This window comes from Spinacia oleracea, chromosome 6 (genome assembly GCF_020520425.1).
Source record: "Spinacia oleracea cultivar Varoflay chromosome 6, BTI_SOV_V1, whole genome shotgun sequence".
NCBI classification, from domain to species: Eukaryota; Viridiplantae; Streptophyta; class Magnoliopsida; order Caryophyllales; family Amaranthaceae; genus Spinacia; species Spinacia oleracea.
Window position 1 is genome coordinate 145466284 of NC_079492.1, and position 20129 is coordinate 145486412.

Consider the following 20129-nt stretch of genomic DNA (forward strand, 5'->3'; position numbering starts at 1 on the left):
AATGAAGCATATAAATGAAGTTTTGTCGGTTTGACATGTTGGTTATTCAGGTTTTAGATTCGAGTCCTGCTTGTCAAAATGTCAACAACTGCACAGCTGCACTATGGTCCAACTACAACCTCACAAGTCCAAACTCGATCTTGACTTTTATGCAATAACGTTACATGGCATGCTATATTGCTATGTGACCAATCATAACAAATCCACTAATTAATTACCAATCATGCGGAAAATACGGTTTTATTAAATACCTCCGGTTACTACCATAAAAGGTAGTGCGTTGAAGTTGAGGTGGTGGAGTAGCTATCTGTCATTTTTATTTTTATTTTTATTTTTAAAAAAGGTGGTGGAATAGCTTATATCGCTCGTCACCTCCGGTTTCAGTGGTATAGAAATCGAATCTCGTGTGTCTATTTGAAAGACTTCCCACACTCCTTTTAGATCTTCCATTTCATCTTACAGATTAAAAAAAAAAAATGTGTTAACTAGTTTATGTTTCATAATTATACGCGTATTTTACAAATATTATCAAATTGGGTCGTGTTCTTTTGGACTTTATTTCAGTTAAGTTCAGTTCAATTTATTTTGTTCAGCTTCATTCAGTCCAGTTTAGCTTCATTCAATTCAGTTCAGCTTCATTCAATTCAGTTTAGATGAAGTGAATGGAGTTAAACTGAATTGGACTTAACTAGATTGAATATAACCGAAATAAAGTCAAAAAAACATGGTCTTAGTCTTGAATAGAACTCTTTAATCCAAATAATCCATGATTTGTCATAAGTAAAATTAGATTGTGAAATCTCAAAATGATGAAAGGAATCATCAAAGATCGGTGGCCTCTTTTTTCTTTGTCCACCACACATAATACACCACTCCACTCACCTTCACCTTCACCTAGCTTATCAAAGCAAAAAGAGATATTCATATACACACACTACCCATGTGACCTTATTTTCTTCCCTTTTTTCTTCATTTTTTTCTCTTTTCATTTTATTTTTAATTTAGAAAAAACACCCACCTTCTTAAATTCCTTGCTGTTTACAGTTAAGTCATGTCCCTACTTGTACAAAACTAGTTCATGCTTTGCTTCCTTATTCCTCAATACACTACAAATGCTCTTCAATGTGATAAGGGTCCATCTTTTTCTGATAAATATTTAAAACCCAACCACAAAATCCAGTTTTTTCTTACCCAGAAATTTTAAAAAGCAGATAATTTAATGCTGGATTAATTACAAAAATTGATATTATTTGATGGTGATGATGCATAGCACGAGTGCCAGCCCAGTTGATCTACCCAGAAATCATATTCATCATCATTATCAGATCATGTCTCAAAATCAAGATGGAAATCAAAATCAAGATCAACAATCTATCATCATCAACTCCACCTGTCCAATTAGCTGGAAGCTTTACCAAAATCCCTTTTTCACTCCTACTAATACCATTACTAATTATAGTAGTAATCATTATAACAATGATAGTAATAGTAGTAATCCTCTGAAACTCAAACACAAGCAACTTCAGAGGAAGTACAGTACTACTGCTAAGTACCTTCATCATCCATTAGATTTCAGGATGAATAGTAATGTTGTTGCAGAACTCAAGGCAGAGTTGGACAAGGAGAGGAAACTGAGGAAGAAGATGGAAAGTTTGAACAAGAAGCTAACTAAAGAGCTTGTTGATCTTCATCAAGGTGTACCCGGAAACAAGATAGATAAACCGTGTGTATGCGAAGAGTTAACAAAAGAGGTATCCAGGTTGAAGGAGGAAATAGAGAAGATGAAGATTGAGATGGATGAAGAGAGAAGAATGTTGAGAATGGCTGAAGTTTTAAGAGAAGAAAGAGTACAGATGAAGCTTGCTGATGCTCATTTGTTTTACCATCAGGAGTTTCTGAAACAGTTTTTACTGCAACAACAGAAAAACTCGGCATCATCATCTTCAACCTCGGCCTCTTCTTTTGCTAGAAAAGTTAAGAATGGTAGTGTACAGAGAAAGGCGGCAGTGTCACCGGAAGCTGAGAATCCGCATATTAAGCAAGGGATTAAAGGATTTGTGGAGTTTCAGAGAGCGATTAAGGCGAGAAATAATGGGATTAATGTTAATACTACTGCTAATTGTCATTCTAGTTATTATAATAATAAGGTGGAATGTCAGAAAGCACAGCTTAGAGTATTGTTCAAGCATAAGTGTTCTCTTCCATATTCTCATCACCATGATCATCTTATTCTCAGTTAAATTCATGGGCATAGTTAAAGAAAAAAGATGATTTGAAATCAGTCTTTTTCTTTTTAATTCTTTTGATGATTTTGAGGATAATGTATTATTTATCAATGTAATTTTGTTATGGGAGTAATAAAGTGATGGAGTATATAAAATGTGGTAAGTTTTGCCCTTTTTAAAGATTGGGTTTTTGGAGTTGAAATTCACAGAGTTGACAAATTTTCTGAAAAGTAGGGTGGCTTCAGACTTCAGACTTCAGACTTTCAGAGTGTCTGGTAAATGTTGTTGTAGATCCAAGAAAGGAGATTTTCAAGAGTATAGTATTATGTTCATATGAATTTTTTTAATAAGATTATGTGAACATATGATTGAATCTATTTGGCAACTGACATTTTGACTTGGTTTCATATTATGATTGAATGTTGTTGTCTCTTTGTATGCACAGTACAGATGTAAAATCTTACTGCACCAAGAAGATTACCTTTTGTGATGAGTGATGACTGATAGTGTGGCTTGCTTCGTCCAATGAGGCAGGGTGTTACAACATCTTCTGTGTTAGAATCCAACATTTATTTACTTGTATTTTGTTTATCTATTGTTTTGTAGGATCTTTCTAATAATTTTCTACTTAGGTTTTAGATAAAATTATTATGATTTGGCAATTCAACTTTTATTGGAAGTTTAAAGCTAATTCAAAGTAAGTATGTGGACCTATAACTCGTTGTTGTTAGACTTTGAAGATATTGTGATGTTGCTTGTTTTTAATTTTTTCAGGACTCAAAAAATTCTCCATAAAACATATACAATCCCGTTTTTGGTCCCGCTTGTGCCTATTATTGTATGCACTTAAGCGCCCCGATCTCCCCTCGACCCTCGCTCTTGTCGCCAATAGGCAAGAACGCTCCTTTCGAATCAAGAACCCTCTCGTGCCCCAAGCCTTGATATTAAACATGGTTGTGGGCCGACCGGGTCGGGCTTCGGGCCGAGCCCACGAGTCGTGCATGACAGGCCCATGTTGTGTCGGACTGGGCCAAAATTTTCAAAATAAGGCCCGGCCCGTCGTCCATAAGACTAGTTTTATTAAATTTAGCGTGCTTTGTCGTGCAGGGTTGAGTCGTGTCGTGCCTTGTCGTACTTTTTCCAAAAAATTAAGGCTTAGGCCAGGCCCACGGCCCATGACTTCATGTCGGACCGGGCTTTTTTCGTGGTCAAATCGGCTCGGGCTTTTTTTGCGCCGTGTCGGGTCGGGCTTCGGCCCGGCCCACTGCCATCTTTACTTGATATTCACTTTCCGCACAAGGCTTGTGCACTTGAAACCTATAGACAATACCGCATCGCACGATTCGATGTCAAAACACTCAGAGTGTGACACTCTATCTGCATTGGTCTGGTGGTGGTGACACAAGGTTTCTCGGTCTGTCACCGGCCCAACTCACGATTTAAGATGTTCGTGCTCGTCGGTGAGAGATGCTTTCTTATCGCTTTTATTTTGTTGGTTTTCTTTGTTGTTTTCCCTCTTTGTAAAAAAAAAGGAAAAACAAATGCTAAAATTACAAACTGTGCAACTTGTTAATGGGAATCGGAATAGAAAAAGTTGGGCCATAAAAGGAAATAGATATTTAGATATACCCGGGTGGGGTACCCCGTACCTGGGTGGGAATGTGGGATCATAGAAGTTGGGACAACAAGAAATTGGGCCAAAAGAAACATGATCCACCTAGAAAATCCTGTACGTGAAAACGGGGAAGCAGAATACTTAGATAGTTAGATATAAAGTTTATAACGGGCCCAAAGTAGCGAATGAGAAGGATTACTCTCATAATCACTGCTTCAATTTATTTGTTTGAGATCCTCATTAAATCACCTAACTAGTGTTTGGTATCTGGGAGATGTACTAGTTTAAATATCATATAGTTTGTGGTATTGATTATATAAAAAACTAAAAAGTTTGGTGTACATTATACTCTTGAATGTTCCAAATTATATATTTACGTGCAATAAAGATCATATCTAATGGTTGTATAAGATGTTAAGATATTAACTTTTCATTTGATAGATCAAATTATACACTGAATCGAATGTAACAAGTTATCACATGACTATATATTTTTTTTTTTCCAATAGATTGGTGGGCATTTACTTTCAAATTTTTTGAAGTTTAATCCAAAATAATGTAACGGGTCAAATATTTAGAGATGAAGGGAGTACTCCAAGTTCTATTCGTATGTTATCCCCGTTCCAATTTAATCGTCTCACTTTCTTTTTTTCGCCCCTTCTAATTTAATTGTCATACTTTTTTATAGAATGAACGCCTATCTCTTTCACTATCAAAAGTTAGGGTTTCGCTTATTTTCTCATTCGAGTAAAATATTTCATCACTATCTCCCACCAGGCCACCACCACAACTACTTTTCCATTAACACGTACCCTGTAACAGATAAGCCAATATCTACTTATCTCTTAAAACACCGTGAATATTTTTTTTTGAAGGAAATAGGAAAATTATCATTAATAAATCGCTATACGACATATATTCCGATTATGATAAATCGCTATACGACATATATTCCAACCATAATCGACTTTCGATGATTCAACATCTTTCATGCATGATGTTAACAATTGAAATCTTATCCTTGACGTTCTTGATCTTCAACCAGTAATAGTTTCCTCTAATACACATAGATCTACAAAATTACCTAAGAAAAAATTTAATCGAAGGAAAAGAAAAGCCTTATCTGTCAAGAGAGAAGAATGTATCGCACAAGGAGGAAACATTAATATAACATAAAGACAAACAAAATTAAAGGAATAAACCAACAAGATAACAAAGATTGTGACTTTTCACCCATAAAAATCGATGGAAGTCCTTTCTATAGGAGGCTAGGGTTTGTAAGAAAGAAATGGAGGACTGACGGAGGGGGAGCAACTTGCGTTATTGTATACAGTAATTTTTGATTAAAAAATGAAAATACCGTAAAATATTTAATACAACGATTAAATTGAGACGGATAAAATATCCAATCCAAAGAACGGGTTTAAGTTCTCCGTAAGAATGTTGGGTTAATCAAGGAGAAATTAAAACGGGCATTTGTGGATACACAGGAACAAGACTGATAAATCCTACTGATGTCTAAAATAGTAAAGCTAGGATGCTACTGCATAACACTATTAGCTTAACGGCGTGATTCTACTGGTGACAGAGGTGACGACTGACGATGCTATTTGACGGTGACCGTTTAGTCAATGGCAGTGAGATGTGACTTGCTATTTTTTTAGTCTTTGCTTTTCATGGCTGAGGCTGACCTTTTTATTACTGTCTCTTTTGTCAGACTTCAATGCTTTTACAGTTTTACTCCACCCACTTAATTCAAAGTCAAGACCCATCTAATTTTACTACGGAGTACTCCCTATTTCACCTTCCTTATTTTTACTGCTCGTCTTTCCTACTAGTGCTAGTTCAATGTAGAAGTGTAGAACCACCTCCACCATGTATAAGAGATGGCTAGCCACGGTGGTACGAGCCGATGTGGCCAGGCACAGGCTATTGTTGGCACGGCACAAGGATGCGAATCACGGGTCATTACTTATGGTCACATAAATATGCCTATTCGAAAAATATTTATTAGATCATATGATAAAAAATTGTCATACTATCACAGTTTGGACAAAATCAATCAAGAATTATAGGTTTGCCATTAGTCCAATAAGCGCATATCAGATATGTATGGGCAAATACATATCAGAACAAAAGACAAAATAAAAAAAATGACAAAAAAGAAATTAAATGGAACTTTTTTAAATAAAAATGGTACTTTTTTTTTTTACAGAATTGTACTTTTTTTTAACATGAATGGTACTTTTTTTGTCTTCCACACATATCTGATATGCAAAAAAACAACCTCGTAGTCCAATACCACATTTCAATGTCAAATGTACCACACTACCATGTTGGCATGTTGTAGCCTAGGCTACACTTTTTTAAAATGCAGATCAATTAAGATGTGATTAAGTTAGGTTTACTAACAAGTACTATGTAACAACTAACATATCATAATAAACCTGTTGTCACTTCACATCGATGGGGTGAAAATGAAATTGATAGTGTCACTAATATGCTATATCTGTTTCGCAATATATGTATTATTTTATTGAGCACTATTTAAGTATTTATCAATCAACTTTGACAATCTTTCTTTTATCATTATATAAATAAAAAACATAGTCAATTGAAATATTAATTTGGTATCAATGCGAGGGTTTCAAATATCAAATTTTTTATAATTTTTACTTATAAGCATTTAGAGATACTAAAGTCCAAATAAACATGATTTAACACATAACAAAAAGAAATGTTTCATGTATTATGATAAATAAATATTAGCTGGTCCCTAATGGAGTTTATTAAGGCTTCTTGGGCACATGTTTGTGCATTGCCTACGGTCCAACTAGGACTCTAGGAGCATAGGAGATGGTTAGTGGTAGATTAATTTATAATAATACTCCGTAATACGTAATTACGTAGTGCTTTATTACTATTACCAAAGCTTTTATTGCTTCAGAGGTAATAATAAAATTCCTCTTGAATTACTGAGGTATTTAAAAAATGTATGAGGCGCCCTCATGAATTTTATAAAATTTTAGGGATATCTATTGAATTTTTAAAAGTAAAAGGGTATCTGATGTATTTTTATAAAACTTTCAAGGGTATCTATTTTTAAAAAAAAAAATAAAAAAAAATTGCACATTAGTTATCCTAAGCCTATGTTGGGGTATGTGTAGGCATAATATAATGAAATCACTTTGATTAATTAAAGGAAAATAGTAGAATTAGTACCAAATAAATTGTCCAAATACAAATAAATGTAAGCACGCTAAAAACATTGAGCGTCAAAGGATGTAAGCAAACACGTTACAAATTACTTACAAATACCAAATAGTACTTGTATTGTCGAGGGAAATAAAACAAAATAAAAGGGGTTTTGTCTTTTGGTGGAAAAATATCAAGAGCAACATAGTAAAAGTGTGATACTTCACTCCATAACGAGATGAGATGAGATGACGGCGGATAGGTTAATATCTGATATTTATTTCAATATACATATCACTTCACTAAATGACAAAATATAGATAAGAAAAAAATGAAAGCATTTGTCATTTTTCAAAGAACATATGCCATTTTTCAAAAACCAATGCCATTTTCCAAAAACGGATGTCATTTTCAAAAAAAAATTGATTTTATTCATTAGCATTTGTCTTATCCTTATTTTGTCGTTTAGTGGGGTGATATGTATCTTGAAATACATATCAGATATTGATTTATACTTCCTCGAGATAAGAGAAGGCAAAATGTAGGAAAATGCCACATGTATCCTCATGGTATGAAATCCTGAGCTGCGATTGGTTTAAAATTGCAATTTCAAATACTATTTGATATTTTAGATTTAAATTTTAATCCCATGTAGGGTTGCTTGAAGCATCTCCAATGGTTGTAGCTAGGGACTTGTTTGTAATTTTCAGAAATTCTAAGCTACTAGCTTGACCATTTAAGTTGGAATGATAAATTAGCTTGGCCAAGCGAATTAGCTTATTTAAGCTAATTTGCTTGAAAATTGTTGTCCAATGAAATAACATTAAATTAAATTAAATTAAAATATTGATTGACAAATATAATTACATTAAATATCAAGCTAGTAGCTAACCAGTATGATACTAACTAGCTAGAAAGGGAAATAACTTAAAATATTATGTGGCATGACAAGCTAATTAGAAATTAGCTAACCAATAAGAACAATATGTTACTATTTGATACCCTGGGAATACGTGTAATAACTTCTCAAGAAGTAGGAAAATGATTAAATTATCCCAACGGGATTAAGAGCATCAATTATAAGGCTAACTCTTATTTACTCACTCTTAATCTCTCTCCTCCTCCACATCATCACCATCTCTTATTAAGAGTTATCTACCAAATACCCAAGAAATAGGCCACCTCTTATACACTAACTCTTACATACAATTTCACATGTTTTTTTTTAAAGAAATATAAGTGAAAAGCATACATAAAATACACCTCATACCCCCTCTTATTTCTAAGAGCTACCTCTTATTTAGAGGATGTCTCAATCAACCTCTAAATAAGAGTTAGCTAAGAGTTACCTTAATTTTTTTAAGAGCTAACTCTTAGACATTCTCTCTCCTTAAGAGGGGGCTAAGAGTAAGCTACAATTGATGCTCTAAGCGGCTTATGAGGTGCCCAATTTTGACTCCATCTAAGTATCTAACTACATTTTTTTTGTTTATAAAACGTCCGAGGACAACACTGGTGGAGCCATACGGTCACGAACTCACGATACTAGACTTTAAAATCAGATTTTGTGTGCTGTTTGATTTTAGATAGTTTGCTGATTCATAAACTTCAAAATCCTTCTTCCGCCCTTATCCGCCCAATCCCTTTGTGTCACGATTTGAGTATTTTGACATCCAATCGTGTGGCGCGCTCTTTATTTATGAAAAGTAATAACGCAACCTTGCGCGAAAAGTTATTTTAAGGCGTGTGGGGCACGAGCGGGTACTTGATCCAAAACCGACACTCTTATAATCTTATCTATTAGCGACAAGAGTGAAAGTCGAGGGTCTGTCGGGAGCTTGTGTGTGCACATCAGGCACAAGCGGGACCGACAATGTGAATTTATCTACTTTGGTAGACCTTATTGAGTATAAAAAGCTTAAGACGAGCAACAATACAATATCTATAACACAAATTCTTATTTACAATGGGTGTACAATAAATATTGTACACCGAAGTAAAAGTTAACTCAAAATGCTTAAAGTTAAGCTTATATATGTAAAAGTTATCTATTTTTAAGTGATTAATTGTTTCATTTTATTAAAACTTATTTCTTCAAAATCACTAATAATGTATAAAATTAATCATTTAAACATTTCTATCAACTTTTTTTTTTACTAATATAAAAGTTAATCAAAACTAGGTTAAAGTTACGAAAAAAGTGGTAAAAGTTATCTTGGTGTACAATAAATTTATTGTACACCTTGTGCGCGCAAGACCTTTTGTATCTATAAAGGTTTACAAGTTACAACAACGTTGATAATTAAACAGGACAATTTCCGATGAGGGGTATTGGTTCATACCCCTCACACCTCACACATTTATTTTTAAAATAGCTAAAAGCTTCTAGTGAACGATGGATTGATAGAAACATAATAATTCTATGTAAAGTAGAGGGAAAAAATTAGAAAAATCCTAGAAATCTTTATATAAGCAAAATACAAGTAAAGTAATGTTGGATTCCAACTAAATCAAATTGCTCGATAAAAAATTGAAGCACTTCGTACAATAAAAATAATAATTTATATTCTGATTTGAACCTAATGACAAAAAGAGTGCTTGAACTTTGATATGATCCGTATTGATAAAATTTATATTAACGAGTTACTCTGTAATAAATATTAACCATAATATACACAAACTGCCTAAAAATTTAAGCAAACATTCGTTTGTCTTTAGTCTTTACACAATTCTGATTACATTGAAACTAATCCAAACAACTCGTCTACCACTACCTACTCCGTACATGTGTAGAGACAAAATCGAGAATGTGACCAAATTCAAGTTACTTTAAAGTTTAAACATTTGACATATCCGAATGCATATTTAAAAATTAAAAAAAAAAAAAAAAACCAAATCCAAAAATCCAAATAGCGAGGTGTATAGTAAGGATAATGACAGTAGAGTAGTAGAGGTCTCTGGTCACTCACTCAGTACTCACGCAGTGTAGCGTTTAGTACTAATTTTGTCATTTTCCACAGCACTTGGATGAATGTTGGAAGCTTAGGAAGCATAAACAATTAAACACACACCTTCATCATCTTCATTACAACACTAATTTACAAACCCCCTTCTCAATTCCAATTTTTATACTTTAAAAAATCACAAAGTATTACCTGAATCGCTAACTTTGGCGGCCACCGCTTCCTTCAACCCCTCTCTCCTCACTCTATAAACAACAAACAAACCTCTGTCTGAAGAACTTCAAATTTTTATTAAATTATCTGCTGCTCTTCCTGCAACTTTTTTTTTTCTTTTTGCTGTTCAGAAAAAGAGAAAGTAATCATTCTTTTGGATTTTTTTCTGTTAAAAAAGATGTCTACTGGGAATAGAACTGGCTATGGAAACTGGGAATTCGACAAACCTGATGTTAATAATTTAGACTACTGTGATGTTGGGTTAGGCTTAAAAATTCCATGGCAGCAACAACAACAACAACAACAACAACAACCGCAACAACCGCAGCAGCAGCAGTCTGCACTTTCATGGCTTCATAATCGTCAACCACAAAATCATCCTGAAAATAATAGTAGGAGCCCTAGTCCTACAATTTCTGGCTTCTCCCTCGCTTCTCGATTTGGTAATTCTTCTTTAATATTCAGTTAATTATATTGAACTAATTAAATTGGGTTTTTTTTTCTTTCTAATTTTGAAATTGGGTTTGAATTTTGGTAGGAAATGGAGGAGGAAGAGTTGCATTTACAGCAAACCAAAGGCAAGAATTAGAGAGACAAACAATCATATTCAAATACATGATGGCTTCTGTCCCTGTACCACCTGAACTCCTAATCCCTCTGTCTAAATACCCAACCTCTGCAATCACAAACTCATCTTCCTCCTCTGGTAATTACTCAATTACTCGATTACTCAATTAATCACTCTTTTGTTCAGTTAATTTGACTGTGAATTATGTTGAATTTTGTAGTGGGGAGAAAAACAGGGTTGGAATTACGGTACGCGGCGGGGGGGCGAGGTGGAGGAGGAGATCCAGAGCCATGGAGGTGTAGAAGAACAGATGGGAAGAAATGGAGATGTTCAAGAGATGTAGCACCTGAACAGAAATACTGTGAAAGACATTCTCACAAAGGCCGTCCTTCTCGTTCAAGAAAGCCTGTGGAATCACCATTATTATCATCTTCATCAACACTTACTGGTTCTACAACACCATCTGTTTCTTCATCTTGTAACCCTGTTCTCTTCTCCCCTTACACGATTCCTAAACCATCTTCTCACTCCTTTGACTTGCCTTCTCATACTCCTTCTCAATTCAACCCTTTTGCCAGGTAATTTTATTTTTATTTTGTCCTCTGTTTTTTTGTTTTGTTTTGCTCTGTTTTTCTTCATTAGTCCTGTTGTTTTCTTAAATTTTCTGAAATTTGTTTTATTATTGTTGGTTTGGTGTGGTTAAAGTTCGTTTAATTCATTCAATTAATGGTAATTTCCAATTATGTTATTCGAACTCGGGTTTGTGTTACTTGTGTCAGATACAGGTAAGTGTCCAAGCGTTACACCAACGTGTCTTACGTGATAAAAAATACTTCCTCCATTTTTCATTATTGCACCATCTACATTGGGCACAAGAATTAAGAAAGGTGGTAAAAGGTGAGAGATTGATAAAAATACTCATGTGATTAAGTACAAGTTGTAAGGATAAAAATATCATTTCATGTAGGTAAACTTACTAAAAAAGGAAATGGTGCAATTAATATGCAACTTCCGAAAAAGGAAAATGATGCAATAATAAAAAAATGGAGGAAGTATGGGATATTTGAAAGTGTTGCCATTATTGTGAAGTAGAGGTTTTTGAGGGGTTTTAAACGACTAGTTTTTGATCAAATTGAATACAAGTCCTCCAATATAACCTCTTTAATGTACCAACATATAATATGTAAGTACTAATAATACGACTTTTATTGGTACAGTACTAATTAGTAACGTATTGATAATTTGGTATACCAATAACACACTGATTTAGTACCAATACAATATTAATTAGCACCAATACAAGTCATTTGCTATTATATTTTGGACACAAACCACTTTTTACATTGACATTCTCGTATTATATTGCCTTAAATGAGACAATTAAGTATTTGAGGATCCGACATGAATATTTGAGATGAAATAAACAGTTGTAGTAACATGGCCATGGGGTCATCAATTTTATCCATTTATATAGGGAAATGGGAATTAATTAAGGAGGAGAGTAAATATTTACTTATTTGGGGAGTGTGTTTCTGTTTTTGTGGTGGGTCTTAATGTAAATTTGTATTTTCATGAGTAAATGATGTTTGGTGATGGTGGGGGATGATGTTTTCTTTTCACATTTGTGGAGGGGGTTTAAAATGGGATTTGTTTTTGAGTGTTTTGACTATAAACTTGCCCTTTTCAATACAAAAAAAATTGACTTTTTCAAAAAACAAAATTAGGTACCCAGACTGGTTCACTAAGAAGGAAGTTGCTGCACCTACTGCTGTTACTGCTACTGCTTGTTTGTACCCACAACAAATAGGAGGAGGAGGAGGTGGTGGTGGTGGTGGTGGTGGGGATGAGACAACAAGAACACATGTTTTGGAAGACCACCACCACCAACAACACCAAAGCTGCCTCCTTCCTCGGCCTTTTATTGATGCTTGGTCATTAAGTGATCATGTTGATCCCAAAGATGCTACAACTACTAATCCTTCTTCCATTGACAACAACTTACCCTTAACGTTGTCGATGTCACCCGGTATTGACCATGATCATCATCATCACCATAACTCTGATGATAATAACAACACCAAAGACAATGCTGAAGTCAGATCTTCATCATCATCCTCTCATCATCCATTTAACTGGATGAATTCATGGATTGGTTCGCCAACAGCACCCGGTGGGCCGTTAGCAGAGGCGTTGTGCCTCGGGATATCCGGGTCAGGGAACGGGTTAATGTCGAGTCATTCGGACGAATTGGTGTCACCTCATGGACATAGCACAAGTTCTAGTACCACATTATAAGTGTCCACTTAAAATCTTAAGATTATGATGCAATGTTTTGCCTTTTTGTTGCACATCCCACTGATTCAGCAATCAATCTGTTAATTCTTTGTAGGTTGATGCAATCCCAACTCTTTTGGATAATACTATTCCGTACTAGATACAAATGCACTTTTTAAGTATTTTTAGAAGGTTGTTTGTTGTTTGTTTATATTTTTGTTTTCCTTGTTCTTCTTTACAGTATTTCTCTGCATGCTGTTTGCTGTTCAGCTTTTTTATCAGTAGAAAAGAAGCAGCAGGATGGTTATTAGACTAGACAGTGGGAGATTCTGTATAGCAGATGGATGTGTCACTTTCACTGTTTTGGCCTAATTTCCTTTCTGTTGCCTATGTCTGTCTATGCTGAGACTTACTGTTCACCACATCATTGACTATAGGTTTCAAGTCGATTGTGAATTTTGAATAAGAATTTTTTTAAAATAAAAATAAAATTATCCAATATAACACATTTTTTTGAATTGCTATGTTAAATAATCATTCAAATATTATGAATTTTATTGAAAAATCCACATTTTTTGGATTCATCTGAAATTGTACGAATTTCGGTTGTTTGCAACCATAGTGAAAAAAAAAAACCAAATGGGCTTACAAGGTTGAATTGTAAAATTGAACATGGAACTCCAAAACAAAAGGTTAGAACTTAGAAGTGACATACCTATATTTAGGATAGGGTATAAAATTATAAATTGAAAAATTGCTAATATTATTTTGCTTGGCTAAGAAAGCCAAATAGTTGGTTTCATTGAAGGTTAGTTGTGGATGCAGACTTAGTTGGTTAGAGGATTGAGAGGGCGGTACTCCGTACTCGTGGTGATGGCTGTGGGCCGGACCGGATTTTGGGTTGAGCGTTTGTAATCTGTCAGGTTGGCCAAAAAATTCAAAACACGACCCAAAAACCACGTGCCGGGCTTAAGCCTGAATTTACTGAATTTAGCTTGCTTTATTGTGTCGGATTGAGGTCATGCCGTGCCTTGTCATGCTTTTTCATAAATAAATAAATATATATAGCCTAGGCTCACCCCACGACTTCGTGTACGGGCCAGGTTGGCCCACAGCCATTATTTAGCATAGTACTCTTTTTAAAGCAAGTATACTAAAAAAGAGTCAAAACTACTTAAACTACTCTATTGCAAACACTATCAGTCTGTAATGATATGATGGAACTGTGCACCATCATATTGCTTTCTGTAGTTTGGGAAGAAAAATTAGTTAAACAAAATGACAGAACAGGAGAAGCTGTGGTGCTCTAATTAGCATTAGACTTTAAAAAATTAATTTTCTACAGCAAAACATAACCATACTCATCAATGCTGAATCTTAATCCTACTTAACAACACAAATCAACCAAACACATGATATGATATGATAATCCCCTTTCCCTCAACTTAACCACCTTCTAAGATGACTCCTAGTTGAACCCGGGGAAACTTCTCCTGTAGTAACATCAGTGTAGGAAGAACATGTAGTCGCTCTTTCAACACGACAGTACATTCCTTCCTGAACACTTCTAAAGCTAGGACTTCTCAAATTCTGACTAAAACAACTGTAATCAGTACTGTAAACACTCCCTGGATATTGCATCTCAGGAACCGGGTATGACAGTCGTTTCTTAACCGATCCACCTCGAACTTCTCTATCTGATGTAGAGTGTCTCTGCCTTGGTGTAGACTGTGTTCGAGCTTTGGCCTTTGCTGATTTTGTGGCTGCCATGTAGTTTGGTGTTGTGTTGTTTGAGCGTAGTGTAGGGGTGTTTGCTGCAGAGTGACTTTTATACCCTTTACTGCATCGTGGGCTTGCTGATTGAACATGCAGGCTATGTCTTCTTTGCTGCTGTGATCGTTGAAAACTGGTTGGTGTGCTGAGGTGAGACTGTAATGAGTCCATGTTAATATTCTTTATGGTTTCTAGTTTGTGTGTTGTTGGTCTGGTCTGATTCTCAGTGTACTCCTTTGAATCTAACCATTGACTCAGCCACTCGTCGTTGTCCTTACTTTCCCGATCTTTCTGATCAATCTGACATATTTTCCGGTCCAATCTTCGTATCTTGACATGGAAAAGAAGCATCAAACTGAGATCACTATGTTGGATTTATTGCTTCAAATTAGTGTATAGGAACATGAATATTATTAGTGGCAGTAATGGGTTAGTGGATTATTCCACATTCTAGCAAGTTAGTGTGTTTATAACTCTAGGTTTTTCATGTAACTTAATTAATAGGATTGAATCAAGTAGTAATATAATTTTGCTACATTCTTTCCCTTCTTTTCTCTTATGTTTTTAATTTCAACACACTAACCCAAATGAACAATTAAAGCAAAAAGAACCTCTAATGTTTTGTTCTTTTCAACTTAATGAAACATGTCTAAACATTTTGTTGTCATGAATTGAATTTAGACCTTGTTCTCTCCACTTGATCTGGTCTGATTTTTTAGTTTCTGGTCTGGTCTGGTCTGGTGTAAATGTTTACGTGAGTGATTTTTGTTTTTTCTGGTCTGGTCTGGTTTGGTTTGGTTTGGTTTTTCTGTTCTAGTCTAATAAGCAATAAGAATAAGGTGAAGAGAACAAAGTTTTAATTGTGTTAGGACAATGCAAAGGAGAAAAGAACATAGCATGAAAAAAAGAGAGACAACGAACCTGTTGAGACAATGCAAAGGCAAGGGCTTGTTCACGGCATAAAGATGCTTCCTTTTTGCTTTGAAATATGGCTTCAATATCCTCAATTGTGTATGAATGGCTTTTGCATTGATCATCTTCAGTGTTATTCTCATCTCCAGACTGTAAACCACAATGTATTAACCCCCTAATTAGTCAGAAGTCGTTAATTAAGAAGGTAAGATAAGCTTTGAATATCTTACCAGTGGCTTTCTTTGATGGATGTCTTTGTATTTGTCCCATAAGTTGTTGCTTTCAGCATACATAGACTTTCTGGTAAGACCATGTGACACTTTTGATAAAGCTTGATCACGGAGTTTAGCTTGCACACGGATAAGAGCTTGCATGCATTTCAATGTTGTCTTTGCTTGTTTTCGTATGTTATGGCCTCGCACCAATGCCTGCAGCTTTACGATCCCCTTGAGTGCACGCAAAGCTCGCTTTGCCTTCATCATGGAAATTGGTATCAGGAGGTTGAAGTAAATGGGAAAATGAACAGCTTGAAAAGTATCAACAGAACACTTGTAAATCAGTAAAAGATTAGGTTTAATAGATAAAACAGTCACTCGGTATTAGTTTTGTAAGTATCAGGTGAAAAGAACATATCAAAACAAGTTTAAAAAGAATTACAGTACAAGATTTTTCATGTAAAAGGGAAAATCAGGCTTGATACTTCCTCCGTTCACTAATAGTTGGAACATTTTAACTTTGACACTACTCACAAGCTTTGGTTTGACTCTATTTGGTGGCTTATATGTAAGATAAAATATAATCATGTAGGATCTTATTAGATTCGTCTCAGTTTTTAATATTTACAGTGTCAATTTTTTTAACTTTTACATAACTTTTACATATCCCTGTAGTATAACTGTACAACACAGAAATTGAAGCAAAGAACAGCAGACTAAGCTGCAAAACTAATTTCTGAAGGCATTTGTATTCCTAAAAATGCAGGGGTGTTTTAATCTATTGACATGTTATATAAATGAATAGAAAAGATAAATGATTGTGTTACTTACTAGGTAGCCTCTGAAAGATGTCTGAATAATCAAAGCAGCATAGTATTCTCTAGCCAAATATGCAGGTATTATTTCCTGAACTCTAACAGCTACTTTAGCAGTTACAACACCTGATTTAGCTACTGCTGTATGAACTTCTGCTGCTGCTACTGCTCGTCTGTGCTGGTTGATAGAACTCGAGTCTTCTTTCTTTTCATTATTAGTTACATGAGTTTCATATTGTTGAGTATGACTTGTAAGTTTCCTGAAAATCCATCTTCTTTTATCCGTTTTCTGTGGACAGAAAATCAGATATTAATTAGCAGCTGAGAAATTCAGAAAATATGTTTAAAAAATGATCACCTTTTCTTCTTCATCATCTTCTTCTCTTGTACACTCTTCTTTTCTCTTACAGTCTTTCTTCGGGGACGCTTTGGTTGGAGATCGGAAAACCTTTTTCACCGCGGTAAGCCAGGATGTACCGGCTGCTAATTTCCCCATTGAACTTGCATAAAACTTATGCTGCTAAACCAGTTTAATTACAGGGGATACAATCTACAGAGTAATTTATAAAGTGAATGTAGAAGTATTGCGGCAGTGGTGTGATTGCATGATGGTATTATAGTACTAACTCCTAAGATAGAGTGATGTCAGTGACACTTAAATTTTGGAGTACCTTGATTTTGGGGAACATAAGTGTTAGGGATGGAGGGGAAAATAAGTAAGCACATAAGCCCACTGAAAAAAAAAGCAAATATTGGGGAACGTTTAGTGTTGTTGGGGAATAGGGATGGAAGATACTTTAAGACATGCACTATCTACACCCTTTTCCTCGAATCGAAATAAGTATTCTATCGGAAACTAATTTTAGCTCAGCTGAAATTGATTTTGGCACACCTCTTATTCATCAAAGTAAATAAGATTGTGCTTTTATAGTGGATGTATCACGAATCGAATTACTTATCCTTTAGGAAACTTATTTTAGCTCAACGGAAATTAATTTTGGCGCATCTCTTAGTCAGTAACGCAAATAAAATTGTGATTTTACAGTGGATGTATCAAGATTCAATTAAGTTACCCTATTTCCACGTCTAGAAGTTGGAGATGAAAGCACGAGGCCGTTACACAACTTATTAGTCAAAAACTTCATTGTGAAGTTTAATCATATACGAGTAAATGAGTAAAATACGACTATAAATTATTGAACAATAATGGTTAGCTTTTTATTTTCTTTCATTTCATATTAGATGCAATACTTTCCTTTTCAGAAAATTTCAAATTAGTTGCAACGTTAACTTTATTCGATAATGAGTCCTTGACTAGCTCGTTTTTCATTACATGGGTCTCTCTTAAAACGTGTGTTTACCTATGTTCCAACTTCTAATACGAGTAATAAGTATACATACGTCGCTAGACTTTCAACTTTACTCTCATTCTATATTCTGGTTGCGCCATAATCTTTACTCAAAGCCATAAACACCAGGCATATTAAAATAATCTTTTGTGAAATGTAGCTTTAAGATCAATTTCACTAGAACAATTGTATCATATAATAGATAATTAGGACAGTCTTTTCTCAAGAGTAAAGCGAAATCGGACATTGACCTAAAAGAGTGACCCAAGGGGGAGAGTCCGAGAGTGTATTTAGTTTAGTTGGGAAGGGGTGAGAAATGCATAAGAATCCCATGTGATATGTGAAAATATTAATGGGAATCACGTGGAAACGTACAGACAGATGAATGACGAGAGAAGAAGGGGAGGGAGAAGTTAGTGTTGGTTGGCTTATCTGCTATTGGGATGTACAACCGTATAAACAACCAAACAGATGAAATCTGCTACTCACTACAACCCCAAATACTCCTTATAATTGTCATATTACTCCAATTTATCATACCCGTATATTATACTTTCTCCACCCCTAAAATATTATTATCTCCGTTTCTTTTTATTTGTTACTTATTTTAATTTTATTTGGTCAAATCTTAAATATGTAGATCATGAAATCTTACTGTAAATGTGTGATCTTGTTAGATTCGTGTAAATAAATAATATTAGTTTACAATAAAATTATCTTGAAAGTATATGTTGAGATGAATTTGGTTATATTTTACCTTGTGAAATACTTCATATAGTATACTTCATCTGTTTCTGAATATTTACAACAGTTTGACTAACACACTTGTCAAGACACTAGATTGACTGTAATTATATATTTCTCTCCGTCCTTTTTTATTCTTTACGTTTGGTATCATGCACGGGATTTAACAATATATGTTTCTTATTTAAACAATACAAATTACATTTTTTGATAATATTTGAACTTTTATCCAAAATATGACATTGGAAAAGTGTGAGAGATTTAATGTCTCAATGGGAAAGTGAGAAATGTTTAGTGTTCAAATGATTTTAATTAATTAAAATAATCACTTGCACACTTTTTGCAGAATATTATGGGTATTTATGATACAATATAAAAGAAAAGTTTCTATGTAAAGATTAAAGCGGGACACTAAAAACGGAAAGCGTAAAGAATAAAAAGGGATGGAGGGAGTATTACATAGTAAAAACTTAAAAAATGATGTTTGAAATATGTGCATTAAGACTAATTGAACAACCTATTATAGAATAACACTTGATTTTTATATATTAGTAAAAAAAGTTTGGTTAAAAATCAAATTGTTACAAGTACTACGTATTTAAAAACGGACAACCAAGGGGAGTAAAAGATAATAAAATTAGAGTAAATGATTAGTGTAAAAACTAAAAATGGCGCAACTATTTTAGAAGGAAGTACATTTAGTAATAACTTCAAGTAAAAATTAAGTAATCCACATTTTGAATTAAATTATAGGGTGGTGAGAGTATAGAGACCTCGAACAGTGGTATTTCTTGGTTGTTGATGGGGAACTTGTTTATGGATAGTAGAGAACTCTCTGCCAATATTTGCCGTTAGACTAGTCAAACTGTCATGCAGTGGAGTACTCCACATTTTATTTATTAATTTTGGTATCTGCCTAATCATAATGTTTTAATTTAAACAACTCTCATTAAATTAATGACACTTTTGTAGTTTAATCCAATCGATGATAAGATGAGGTTCATAATTAATTTGTAGTGTGTGATTATATGATTAGAGTGCGGGATCTGAACGCATAAAATTAACTTTAATGTTTCTAAATTCATCATAATAACTTCCAATATATAGCGTAACCTTGTGGTTGGGACCTTTGTCTCTTGTCTCAGACAAGGCTTCACTTCCCCTCATATTTAAGCATACCCTTAAGCATATTATTTGTTTGATTATCCTTATTACAACTTTTATAATTATGAATCCCAAATTGTTACTAAGTGGTAAATGCAACTAAT

At 34.3% G+C, this 20129-nt stretch overlaps 3 protein-coding genes across 3 annotated transcripts; 2 read left to right on the top strand and 1 right to left on the bottom strand.

Annotated features, from left to right (window-relative positions):
* The first annotated feature begins 855 nt into the window (after nt 1-855).
* LOC110794853 (protein BRANCHLESS TRICHOME) lies at nt 856-2427 on the top strand. Its single transcript, XM_021999820.2, has one exon. The coding sequence runs from the start codon at nt 1254-1256 to the stop codon at nt 2238-2240; it is 987 nt and encodes a 328-aa protein (XP_021855512.2). The 5' UTR covers nt 856-1253; the 3' UTR covers nt 2241-2427.
* Nucleotides 2428-10006: 7579 nt separating this feature from the next.
* Nucleotides 10007-13264, top strand: LOC110794846 (growth-regulating factor 2). Its single transcript, XM_021999814.2, has 4 exons — nt 10007-10654; nt 10750-10917; nt 11000-11357; nt 12504-13264. Exons 1-4 carry the CDS (start codon nt 10390-10392, stop codon nt 13072-13074), a joined length of 1362 nt encoding a protein of 453 aa, XP_021855506.2. The 5' UTR covers nt 10007-10389; the 3' UTR covers nt 13075-13264.
* Nucleotides 13265-14350: 1086 nt separating this feature from the next.
* LOC110796128 (protein IQ-DOMAIN 17) lies at nt 14351-17571 on the bottom strand. The gene is made up of 5 exons (XM_022001162.2): nt 17127-17571; nt 16785-17057; nt 15969-16211; nt 15748-15888; nt 14351-15156 (listed from the first exon to the last, which is right to left on the bottom strand). The coding sequence occupies exons 1-5, from the start codon at nt 17262-17264 to the stop codon at nt 14494-14496; spliced, it is 1458 nt and encodes a 485-aa protein (XP_021856854.2). The 5' UTR covers nt 17265-17571; the 3' UTR covers nt 14351-14493.
* Nucleotides 17572-20129: the final 2558 nt, after the last annotated feature.

Bases quoted from the DNA above. Each gene is read 5' to 3' on its own strand.
- LOC110794853 (XM_021999820.2), top strand. From the start codon at position 1,254: ATGGTGATGATGCATAGCACGAGTGCCAGCCCAGTTGATCTACCCAGA.
- LOC110794846 (XM_021999814.2), top strand. From the start codon at position 10,390: ATGTCTACTGGGAATAGAACTGGCTATGGAAACTGGGAATTCGACAAA. The intron at 10,655-10,749 runs GTAATTCTTCTT...GAATTTTGGTAG, and splicing joins CTCCCTCGCTTCTCGATTTG to GAAATGGAGGAGGAAGAGTT. The intron at 11,358-12,503 runs GTAATTTTATTT...AAACAAAATTAG, and splicing joins CAATTCAACCCTTTTGCCAG to GTACCCAGACTGGTTCACTA.
- LOC110796128 (XM_022001162.2), bottom strand. From the start codon at position 17,264: ATGGGGAAATTAGCAGCCGGTACATCCTGGCTTACCGCGGTGAAAAAG. The intron at 17,058-17,126 runs GTGATCATTTTT...TTCTGTCCACAG, and splicing joins AAGATGATGAAGAAGAAAAG to AAAACGGATAAAAGAAGATG. The intron at 15,157-15,747 runs GTTCGTTGTCTC...TTCCATGTCAAG, and splicing joins CCTTTGCATTGTCTCAACAG to ATACGAAGATTGGACCGGAA.